The sequence below is a fragment of the Anser brachyrhynchus genome (assembly GCF_964034855.1).
Source record: "Anser brachyrhynchus genome assembly, chromosome: 10".
Classification (NCBI taxonomy): Eukaryota; Metazoa; Chordata; class Aves; order Anseriformes; family Anatidae; genus Anser; species Anser brachyrhynchus.
In genome coordinates, this window is record NC_137705.1 from 3,995,198 (window position 1) to 4,007,896 (window position 12,699).

Genomic DNA, 12,699 nt, shown 5'->3' on the forward strand with positions numbered 1-12,699 from the left:
ATGGATGGTCTCAAGCCATAGCTATGAAGAATATACTGAACTCTAAATCCTATAGCTATTGATTATTCATTCATTAAAACACCTTTTATTTAGCCCTTTATAACACCGTCTCTTAATGTAGTAAAAGACTGTCAAGAAGCATCCTCAGCTGTAATAAAAGGTTGAATCGGATCCCTTTATCAAGCTGGGATTAGCACAACAAAGATGCTGAACAAACAGCCACAAGCGCTGTTGTTTGATCTGTCTCTTGCTCCATGTGCTGGGAGCAGCCCTCGCCAGTGCACCCAGAGACACGGGTCGTGCTCATGACTGTCTCGTTAGCCTCGATGTTTCTGATCTTTCCCTTGGAGATGGCTGAGGTTGGGAGAAAAAAGTCTCGCAGACCCACAGCAAGCATTTTCCACTCTGGCCCTTTATGCTGCCTCACAAGTGGTGCATTCAAAGCTTTGGGCCCTGGAGTATTTTATACATCCTAATCATGTGCAAACCAAAACAGCCCCAATGCTTAGAAGTGTTTCCAGGGATGAAAGGGCTGGTTTTGTTTCATATAAAGGGCTACTGAAGATAAAACCATGCTGTTGGAAGTCAAGGTGGCTGTGGGGGGCGGTAGGGCAGTCAATGCCCACACTTCGTACAAGGGGATGTGTGCTTCCTCGCAGGACGCAGCAGCGCTGTCACAGGAAGGAATCTCCTAAGCTTTTCCAATCACCTTCCACAAAAAGGAACATAAATTATATCAGTCTTCATTCTTTTGATAACATTTGGTTTGTTTTTCCCTCCCTTTTCACATAGCTGGATGAAGGATGGATGGATGATGACAGAAATGATTTTCTGGATGACTTGCACATGGACATGTTAGAGGAGCAGCACCACCAGGCAATGCAATTTACTGCCAGCATGCTCCAGCAGGTACTGCTGTTCTGTTGTGCAATGGTGTCACAACTGCACCTTGCACTCAATATTCTGATATTGAGCTTGACTGAATATACTTAGTGTCCCAAATGATGATCAAGGCAAAAAGACTTACTGCAAAAATCAAGATATTACTTAACTATCCACAAACACCTTCTTGGGGATCCAATTGTTTTAAAATGTTACCTTTTTTATTTTGTCTATTAAGATGATATGATCACAGTTCTTAGAAATCCACCATCTGGCTGTGGTCAGTGACAGAAGCAGCTAGGTATAAGAAAAATAAAGCAGGCATAGAGCTGACTTCTAGAATATCCCATTTGATATGCACGCACATACTGAAAACAGCCTGCCTCCCAAAACCATAAAATCCAAATGGAGAACTCAGGCAAATGACTGAAATGAGGTATATATATATGAGGAGAAAGGCAAAGAAAAAGTTTTTGCATAGCAAAGTTTATGCAGGGCCACAGATTTGGACCCAGATTCCCTGTTGTTCTGCCATGATCTATGCAATCATACAAGCTCATTAGTAGGTCTTCAGTTTTTGTCTAGAGTTTCCTAAATCTACATCTGCTGTGGGAGCCTCATTTTTTGAAGAGAGAGATTCTCACCTCGGCACCACAATAGAACTGGATCCTTTTGTGCACCTAAATGGGAACAGTACCATTTTGAACATTTGAATTCTAGTGTTGTTGCTAAATAACTGAAAAACAGACCTCAAATTCTTCTGAAAAGGCCATCCACAGCATGCTGTGTTTTCAGGCACCATTTCTGTGTGTTCTTATGAAAATGGAGCTTGTTTTCCGTACAAGTAAAAGCCAAAGATACGCAAAGTCTAACAGGTGACAGATAAAGAAAACTCTTTAATAAGCACCCTGAGATATATTATGTCCTTGAGATAATTTCTCTTTGTCTTTTGATCTTTACTGCTAGAAGAAGCATGAGGAAGATGGCGGTACCACAGACACAGCCACCATTTTATCTAACCAGCACGAGAAGGACAGTGGTGTGGGGCGCACAGACGACAGCACTCGGAACGATGAGAGCTCTGAGCAGGAAAACAATGCCGATGATCACACCACTTCCTCCAACACTTTAGGGAGCCAGAAGAAGCTGACTTACAGTCATGACACCCTCGGAAGCGGCGATATGCAGTTCAGCAACGAGTCGTTCATCTCAGCCGACTGCACAGACGTCGACTTCCTTGGCATCCCCGTAGATGAATGTGAGCGATTCCGGGAACTGCTGGAGCTGAAGTGCCAGGTGAAGTCTGCCAGCCCTTACAGCCTGTACTATCATAACAGCACTCTGGATATGAGCAAAAGCGACCAAGAAAGCGTTGACAAAGAGCTGGAGATGCTGAATGAGGAGCTGCGCAATATCGAGCTGGAGTGCCTGAATATTGTGAGAGCTCATAAAATGCAGCAGCTGAAAGATCAGTACCGGGAGCCCTGGATGCTGCACAACAGCGGGTTCCGCAACTATAACACCAGCATCGATGTTCGCAGGCACGAGCTCTCAGACATTACAGAGCTCCCTGAGAAGTCTGACAAGGATAGCTCGAGTGCGTACAACACAGGGGAAAGCTGCCGAAGCACACCACTCACGCTGGAGATTTCTCCTGACAATTCACTGCGCAGAACTGCAGAAGGCGTCAACTGTCAAGGTAACGAGGGGGCAGTGGCGTACAACGTCTCCCAAAAGAATTTATTGGCTGGCTCAGAAAGCCATGAATCCAGCACTGGTAAATGCCATTCCTCTGCTAAAGATCCCGACCTTGGCAAGCAGCTGGAAAGCAAGGAGAGAAAAGCCAGTGATGGAAGCAAAAGCCCTACGCATGGTCAAAAACCTTCTGGCTCCTACGTCTCCCCGTACCATCACTCTCCATATAAGCATGCTCATATTCCTGCCCACGCGCAGCACTACCAGAGCTACATGCAGCTGATCCAACAGAAATCAGCGGTGGAGTACGCACAGAGCCAAATGAGCCTGGTGAGTATGTGTAAAGACTTTAACGCGAGCCAGAGCGAACCGAGGATGGAGTGGAAAGTCAAAGTGCGAAGCGATGGAACACGGTACATCACAAAGAGGCCAGTCAGGGACAGGCTGCTGAGAGAACGTGCCATCAAGATCAAGGAAGAGCGCAGCGGAATGACTACCGATGACGATGCCATAAGTGAAATGAAGATGGGCCGGTACTGGAGTAAGGAAGAGCGGAAGCAGCATTTAGTGAAGGCGAAGGAGCAGAGGAGGAGGCGTGAGTTCATGATGCAGAGCAGGCTAGATTGTTTAAAGGAACAGCAAGGTGCAGAAGAAAAGAAAGAGATGAATATCATTGAACTGAGCCACAAAAAAATGATGAAGAAGAGAAATAAAAAAATATTTGACAACTGGATGACAATCCAGGAACTCCTTACCCATGGAACAAAGTCACCAGACGGCACACGAGTGTACAATTCCTTCCTGTCAGTGACTACTGTATAATCGCCATTGCTAAGTTATGTACATAAAACACTACCATTGGGGTAGAAATCAATGCCTCGTTCAATGTGGCAAGATTTTTGTATATAAGATACGGTCATCGAGTTTATAGTTCAAATACTGAACTCTACAACTGTGGGTGCCAGGATCTCCACCGTGAAGTGGAGAGAAAGTTTGCCCATCTCTTTCAAAGGCAATACTAGCAGTGCTTTTTGGAATACTGATTGTACTTTTTTACTTGTTACCTTTTACATAAAGCGTTTAACTATCAGAAATGTATTAACCATACTTACACAGGTAATTTGCTTAAACTATATTCATATAAAAGGTACCCATGCTTTTCTTTGCCTAAAAAAACGCAAAAACCCCACAAGAGCAACTGCACATATGTATTTTTTGTGAAACCATATTTTGTGATACTATTTTGCTGTTGTTCACTTCTACACCAAGTGCTGTTTATCAATATTTAGCTCAAGGTTTAAACTCAGAATTATTGAATTCCTAACGGAGTCAGTCTCTTGTAATATTTAACATTTATCAAACAGCAGTCTTTAGAGTTATGATCAACATTTAAACATTTTTCCTTTTAAGGTTTCTAAAGAAAGTATATAGGTTTCATCTGAAAAGCCTGAAGCAAAGTACAGTATCCTGCAGCTTTAAAGGATTTTAAAGCATGTTTGCAAATGTTGCAACCTATTGAAAAATGTGCATGTACAGCTAATTTGTTTATATAAGACAGTTTGTGGAATTTGAAAAGCCCATGGTAGTAACTGTTTGCTTTATAGATTTGAATGTATTGAATTATAAAAGCAGTTTCATGAAATCATCATTAGCTACAAACGTTAACAAGTAAAATGAAGTAAAATAAATTATTGTTTTATATTTCAAACAATTTTAAATTCTTTTGACTCCCTTCTGGTTTTGCCATGCTGAGTATTCATTCCTGGAGCGTAGCTCCTGTGCTGCCAGGACTGCCTACCTGAGTCACGCCTAGCAGGAAAATTGCATCCTGACCCTGGGGGGATTTTGGATGGAGGTGTTCTCGAGGGAAGGAGACATGGAGGGAAGAAGCAAGAGAGAAGTAAGAGGAACATGAAAAGTAGAATCAAGCAATGCAGATAATGAACTCACAAGGCACTTAAGATGACCTGCAAGTGAGAAAAAAACAGGACTTCTACTCTCCTGTTTTGTTTTGTTTCATAATTTGTAAAACTGACCTACATACATAAGCATGGGTTTGCATTAAATACAGACAAATAATTATATAAATTAAATATATGAGTTCAAACAAATACATAAATTAAAACAAAAGAGATAGGGAAAAGGACAAAGAGTAAATGTCAGAAAGGTATCTCACTCTTTTTCTGTTTTTCTATTTCTAATTAAGAATTCAAATATAAATTAGAATTTTTGCTGGATAAGTGGTAAACTAGACTCATGATGAATAGCTCCCAGATTCTTCATCCCCCTCTTCCTTTTTGCTCGCTGCCACAAAAAACTCTCACCCAAACCCTTCTAAATCTCTGTTCTGAACTCTTCCACCATAACTATACAGAGTAAAAAAATATAACCTGAATGATAGAGGTTAAAAACTGGAAGGGGAGAAATTAACAGCTTCTCAGTGCCTATTTTATCAGTTATCACGGAGCAAGCAATAGACCTGTGGTTTTTTTCCCCCCATTCTCTTTGTGGATTAGCATCGAATTAGCATTGAATGTATGTCTACCATATTCTACAGTGAGCTATTTTACATACTGGAAAATACGTCGTAAGCCAATGTAAATCATCACTGCCCCTTGAAATCTGACACTCATATCAGTAATCCTCTGTACATTTACCTTCAAATGATATTTACCTTTGGGATAACGTACCGGTCTTGCTGTAGTGTGTGGAAGATTTTCTATTGACTTTGCTAGAGCCAGGAATTCACTTGACATACTAGAAGCTGGTTACCATCACAAGTTGCACAGAAGGAAAAGCATAATGTATGATTTTCACAACACACTGCCTTCAACATAAGGTGCTTCCTATCTCTGTCTCACATCTGCTTTACTCTGATTTTTTGTTCGGTTCATCCCAATTGCAAGGAGCGCGCCATAGCAGGATATTGCCTCTTCTAAAGCTCAGAAATCCACATGGACGGGCAGAGCTATAATTAGTGTGGAATCACAGTCCCTAAACAGGCATGAAAAGGCATTTAAGCTGTCTTTATTCTACCTGGAAATGTTAGAGTAGGATTTGAAATGCTCTAATGAGGAAAAATTATCAAGTTGTTCCTCATACAAATAGGCTCCTCTGGAAAAACTTCACAGGTGACGGGTTTTTAAGGCATCAGTCAGATAAATGCTGAGCATTATGTGCATGTGTGTAACAGCAGGAACGTACCTGGGAATTCACGTGTGATGTGCAGAAATTATACCAAAGTATCAACAGTATAAAATTTGCATTCTTCTAAGATGCTGAAATAAAATTATTGGCCAAGAATTACTCTGATACCTTTTGAGTTTTTCCTCTCTGATCATTTGTTCTTTTGGTCACCTGAAAATCACCTGTCTGCTGTACTATTATGATTTGTTAATTAACGTAATTTCACAGAATCCATCAGTTATCCTGCAAATCTGGCCAAAAGCTATGCAAAACTTTTTCTAGCACCATTAGTTACCTTATCGCACACACTTTTTCACTGCCTTATGGAAGTACTTAATGCCGTGCTGAAAAGGGCGATTTGGGTTCTTTTTATAGATTGCAAGGAAATAGTGGAAATTCCCATAAAGTTAGTCCAAACCTGACCTCATTACAGTGAAATGAATCAGACCAGAAAGCAGCCTTTGATGCCTAAGGGGAAATATGCCATATAACAGCTTTTCTAAAACCCTGTATTATAGTAGGTACCTCAGTGCTTAAAAGATAACAACTCCTGACTTACCTGAGGCTTCACCTGGCAGCCTCTCAGCCACCTCTGCAGAGCAGCAGAGCCAGCCTCAGCGGGGCTGACCCTCGGCAGGAGGCTGACCCTTAGCTTCAGCCCCGGTTGCTCTGACTGCTGCAGGGACCGGCACTCCCAGGTGTGTTCCTTGCGCTGGGGAGGCTGGTTTGAAGCACCTTCTGAACTTCGTTTGAGCCTGGAACGAGCTAAAGGGAGTGTTTCTCATTTACACCTAGAAGTACAAATACTCATTTCCATCCTCCTCCTTTTCCCTTCCTCCCTGGCGGCTCCATTGAGTGTAATATCCTCCTGGGTGGTAGCCAAGCCCAGAGTAGGACGGGGAGAGAGCCTAAATACACGAAGGGAGAACGAGCAATTGCCAAGCAGCTGGGGAGATTTTAAGTCTCCTTACAGAGCCCGCGTGCACAGCTCCCGGAGGCTCTCCTGCACGCAGCCTTCATTCACTCCTGCCACCCACACCCGTCCCTGCTTTGGCTGACATGCTGCTGTCACACACCTGGTGCCTCCTACCTGTCCCCATCCTACACCAACACCCCCTCGGCAAACCAGAGATTTGAACAGGAATCCCTGCGTACAGCTCGGTGCCGGATCTGGCCTGATTCTTCCCAGAAAAACAGGCTCCGTGTCAAACTCGGGGCAGTTTCCCTAAATTGCAGAATGTCTCCCAGATGTAAGATCTATAAAAATGTAAAATACTTGTTTGCAAGTAGGGTTTAAATCAGCGTGGAATCACCCAGCTTAGATGTGCACTGAAATGGGAAAGCCCTGAACCAAACCTAACAGCGTTTTTTTTGTAAATTAAAAGAAGAGAACTTGCACATTAGGGATGGCAAATAAAATGAGGTAAGACTCCAAATTGCCTAGGGAATACTGGTTGGAGAACTAATTAGGATTATAAACTGAAAGTATGTAAATTAACCAAATATAATTATCTACTAGTGGCCTTTGGAAATAGGTTACAGGATACTTGTTAGCAAAATTGCTCAAATGCCTGGAAGCCACACAAAGCAAGCCATAAGCGATTTAAACTCCTATTTTTGCTTGATTTTCAATTCTTTTTAAATCAGTTGTTGTATTAAGGATGTCTTGGAACATAAACTAATTAGAGAGAAGTCAAAAAACAAAAGGCAGAAACCGTCACAGCAGATGCTGTACCTCCAGCCCAAGGTAGAGAGGAGGTACCTTTAATAAAACCAAGAGGTCTCCGGTTTTATTAAATGTAAATTCTTTACTGTAACAAAATAGCAAAGATTCTGCTTGGGTCTTCATCCCAGCAGCTTTTCTCTTCATCAGAACAGCTTCTGTGAGCCTCCAGCCAGAGTTAATCTGGAAGAGTGGTAGCTTTTTTGCGCAAGCACAGCTCAGCAGCACAAGGTTTAAGTGAAGATGAGTTCGCTGTTCAAATGCAGACATGCAGAATTAATGCCACTTTTCTCTGAGCGTCCTCATGACACAAAGCAGTACTAGATTCAGGGGCTTCTATGGGGAAAGCTACCTAAATACCTTTTAATTGTCACTGCTTAAAAGACATTAATCATCCCGCAGCCCTGCTAACATAATGCCCTCCCAAGCTGTGCCTGCCCAAAAAACTCCAGCAGATCCATGTTAATAAATTATGCAACTATTTCTGTTGCAGGACTGGTCATAAACCCTCTAATGGCCACGTTTGCAAGTTAGCATGCAATGCCCAGAAGAGTTCTTGCGTTAACTCTTCTCAGTTGGGTCCTAAACCTTCTTCCTGGAATCATAAAATGCCCAAAACACTGGAAAAACCCTCATTTCTGTAACATAAAAAGACGTAAGGGCCTACTCTGAAAACTAGCTGGAAAACACAGTAACAAAAGGAATTGAAACGCCACTTGCTTACTCTACTGGATCCAATCTGCCAGTTTTGAATATTTCATCCAAGTTCTGTTACCTAAATGAATATATTAACGTTGTGGATCTAAACATAGTCACAATGCTCTTTACTGATGGAGTGCAAAATGGGAACAAAGTTCCACCACTTTATTATGAAAAACTGTGTCATCTTCTGCAACACAGAATGTTTCTTGGATAAGATATAATCAAATCAATGAATAATGCAAACAACCTGATAACAATGCTCCAATTAGTGGTTCAATTTACAGAAATACAATGCCAATATTATAATAGTCAGTGTAGCTCCACCAAAGTCAAAGCCCAAATAAAAATCTGGTCTGATATTCTTATTTTTTTAGTAATTTTAAAAAGATAACTAAAATTCTCCAGTATCTTCTCCCAGCACCTGCATTTACACATGAAAAGTCAAGTTGAAATAAGCCCCAACAGCTTACCTATTCCTCCCAGCAGATGATGTTGGCCTTAGGTCATGCATTTCTCACGTCCTACTTCCATGTCTCCTCTTTCTGGGGAAAATGAGTCAGCTACGTCGGAAAGGGACCAGAAAGAATAATCACTGCAGTTTTTCAGTTGGGCCTGGGCCCAGCTATGACTAGGGATCACTTACATATGCAGGAAATTACATACATAAAGCACACACACAAAAAGCCAAATCTGGCTCTGCCTGTATGTTTTGAATTTGTGTTTAGATCTTAAGGACCAAAAAGTCCATTTCACGTATGATATAATCAGCATATAATATTTCACATCAAATTATAATTCTGCTCTTTTGGAACTAGAAAAATCCCCAAAGGACTGGAAATCTCTTCATTTCCACGGCTTAAAAGATTATATGGCTTGCTCTGAAAGCCAGGTAGGAGATTCTATTATAAAATGCAACCCTAAAGGACAGTACATGCCCAGAACAAAGGTTTGAAACCAAACTGCTGACAAATCCTACGCTGCAGAAGTGCAAAAGGGCACAATAGCTTGGGTGGCTGGGTCGTGGGCCGCTCATTTTGGCCAGGAGAGCACTTGGTCTGTCCTTTCAGATAAGTTTGCCAGGGAGGAGCTTTACAAGTAATTTCTTTGACAATCCATCCTTTTTATGTTAGGCAACTGCGGGACCATGCAACAGGGAGCCCCATTAACCGAGAATAAGAACTTCTCTGTAAAAGTGAACTTTTGGTGACCTTCTCTCAAAGAAAATACTTTATCATATTGGAGCGCGGGCCTCCCAGGTGTCACAGCGCGGCTCGCACCGGGCGGGATTCCATTGTCCCCATTAGGAGAGCTAGCTTTGATTTTCGATAATCCACCCTTTGGCTTAGCTGGTCTTTGTTAGCTTAGAATGCCATAAACAAAGACTCCCCAAAAGGCAAATCCAACTATAATTGTTTAATAAAAGTAAATCGAAAGGCTGCAAATTGAAGGGACCCAAGTTTTGTCAAATTTCTGCTTAGCTCCAGTTCAATGTAAGCATCCACCATTTACTAGTCCTCAGGGCCTGAGGTAGCAGCCAAAATAAAAGCAGGAAGGTCACATCCAAATAATTTCCACAAGAAACAAGTCTCAGTTACGCCATAAGGTCCAGCAAGCACTGATGCCAAATGTAACAAAAAGCAAAGCCAGTTTTTCAAAGCTATTCCAGAAAAGGCTTCTCTGCTCTACTGCATTTAAGCTCTCATTCAAAGAAACTCCACGGGCTTCTCTCCACAACCCGAACTCAAGGCAGAGGCAAGCACTACGTGGTGGTTGGTAATAACCTGATGAGCCTTTTTCAGCATTTACATTCCAAAGTCATCAAAAGCTATCTCTAGGAAGGAAAGACAACTCCTACATAGACAACTCCTACATAGACAACTCCTACATAGACAACCGCAGGGCTCTCTCCTGCCAGTGTTTATCAGTGCAACTACACGTTCTGCTTCATTTAGTCTTTCCAGAAGTCTTTGTAGGCACCTCTCTGTGCCTTCATACTACAGAATAACTGATGCAGGAAGGAACCTCTGGAGATCATCTAATGCAATCTCCCACTCAAATACAAATTTATCAAGCGTTGCTAAACACAACCTAAACAAATAACATCCCGCAGAATGCAAGGGCCAGAAGCACAAAGCAGCAGCCACTAAAAGGGGGGTCAAGAGTTTCAGCACAGGTCCTGCTTCTCTTCTCCACAAGCATCATTGTGACACACACTACAGCCTTTTACGTCCTAGCCTTGCAAGTCTTGAGACTTGTCTTTAAGCACCCTGACCACCATCTCCCAATGCAAACCATGGCAGCACCTCAGTTTGTGTGGGAGGCGGTCCTTGGGGTGCAGGACCAGGCAGTGCCTGCATGAGCAGGGTCCTGTGGGCCCCAGGGCCCTGGTGAGCAGCCGAGTGGCACAGTCCCTGTCCCCTCCAGTGCCCTGAGCACAGCTGGTTCACGAGGTCAAGGTGGATCTAGCGCCACGCTGCAGCTCTGTGACACAGCCCCAGACCCGAGCAGGCATCAGATTGAATCAGTTGTGCAAGGCTCATGCTTCATACGCGAGGCTTAGCAGATGTTTTTGTATTTCTGCCCTTAAAAATATCGGCAGTGGAAGCAGAACACATACCACACACCTAGAGGATGGAGAAGGTTACATGCCTTTAGGCATGCTCACAACAGTATTGTTCATTTGAATTATTCAGGCTAGGGAAAAAGTCACATTATTAAGAAAAAGTAATAACCACCACGTAACACATCTGCGCATATTTGTGAGTCACGCGTGCCAACTCTTCTCCTTCCTGAGTCCCAGTGCAGTTTCTAAGTCCTTTGCCTAAGCACAAATGGCACTAGTCCCCCCGTGGAAGTTTTGCTTGACTTTAGAGGAGAAGGAGCAGACCTCGCTGAAGAAAAGCAGCTTCACTCATCAGCATTAATGGCTTGTATATCAAACATTCACAGACAAATGAGAAACAAAAGCAAAGCTAGAAAACCCTTTCACCATGTTTTACAGTAATGTAGCATCTGTCGTTTTCAAAACTAAGTCAGAATGAATGTGGCAATTTCGGTTGCCTGCATGTGGCTGTTGATGAGTGCAGAGAAATATTTCCAAATTAAATGGATGAACATCCATGTGGCTAAAATAGTACAAACAGGACCAGGCACAGCTGGTACTTTGTCTCCTAGCATGGAGATTAGTGCCATCAGCAGGGGCACACAAGCCCAAAATGCAGTAATTCTGCTAAATAACAAGTGCCTGCCAAAGGGCTTGTATATTCCCAGCTCAGCTTTAAACCTCAAGTCATCACCAACATCTGAGACAAGGTTGCCTTAAAACTGCAGTTCAGAGTTTTGCCCTCTCCACTGCAGGAAGAGGAGACCTACTTCAGACCCAGATTCCCCATTCTGCCAGCCCGCAGTAGCAACGGACCCCAGCAAACTACCTCATAGCATTCGCCTTTGTCTTTTCACTTTTTATTTGACCAGCACCTCAAACTCTCTCAGGCCTCTCTCACTCTCCTGGTTGCTCCAGAGCAATTTGTGCCCAGTGAGGCTATACCACGTGGAAGGGTTATCAGGGATTAGAAATGAGCAGCCGCAGTGAGAGGGAACATCTCTGTTCCCTCTTTGTGAGGACATTCAAGTCGGTCAGTCGCAGGGGAGCAGTGCTGAAGGACACATGTACGGAAGGCAGTGACTGCAAGCCTCTCGCAGGGTCGGTATTGCGGCTTGTGATCCTTCCCCATCGTGGGCCGACTGAAGGCTGTTGCTGACAGGAGCGGCAGTGCTGCGGGAGGTCTCGGCGCAGAAGGCAGATCTCAGGAGCGTCAGCGAGCGGTCAGATGGCAAGAGGAGCTCCGCCAGGACAGGAGGCGGCCAGCTACAAAAACACTGCCGTTGGCTGAGGCATCTGCAGCCTTCCCGTGCTGCCAGTGACTGCCGTGCTCCGGGCGCTGTCTGCACCTCCCTGCACAACCAAACATCTCCTTCGCACACAGGGCTACAGAAATAAGATTGTTTAAACTGTGACACAAAGGCCTTTACTCACAGAGACCATATGGAAACACTACAGCGGTTATTTTACAAGGCCACCACAGGTTCCACCCTTTCACTGCTTTCTTAGGAATGAAGAGAGGAGCAAAGAGAAGGGCACTGCTGACACATCAGACCCCCAGGCATACCGCCACGCGTGCCAGGACACACAACGAGGTGTTTCATCTCCCTTCTGAGACATTGCTAGTGTCTTTCAAAGCAAACGTTGTCCTCTGCGCGGTACTGAAACACAAATCCTGCAGTAACACCGCGGGTGAGCGTATGAAAAGCAGTGGGGAGCCCCTGGCCTGCAGCTGTGCGGCACATCACAGAGCCGAGGGCCCTCCAGAACGGGTGAATCCGCCCAGAGCTCCGGTCCTGCTGGAAGAAAATGGAAATGGGAAAGAAAAGTGGGTTTGGGGGTTTTGTTGTTCTCATTTTTACATTAACGGCACCTGCTGAACCAGGTATGTGCCGAGCATGAGTAAGCT

The 12,699-nt window shown here is 43.7% G+C and overlaps 1 protein-coding gene and 1 long non-coding RNA gene across 9 annotated transcripts in view; one reads left to right on the forward strand and one right to left on the reverse strand.

Moving 5' to 3' along the window:
- Nucleotides 1-4,288, forward strand: part of PDZRN3 (PDZ domain containing ring finger 3) — a 131,969-nt gene extending 127,681 nt beyond the window's left edge. For both annotated transcript variants that reach the window (XM_080606971.1, XM_080606972.1), the window contains 2 exons: nucleotides 793-909; nucleotides 1,849-4,288. In XM_080606971.1, coding sequence (XP_080463097.1) covers nucleotides 793-909; nucleotides 1,849-3,399 — 1,668 coding nt within the window. In that variant the 3' untranslated portion in view covers nucleotides 3,400-4,288. The remainder of the gene's footprint in view (nucleotides 1-792; nucleotides 910-1,848) is intronic.
- Nucleotides 1-12,699, reverse strand: part of LOC308200752 — a 104,705-nt gene that overhangs the window by 39,452 nt on the left and 52,554 nt on the right. The window lies entirely within an intron of this gene.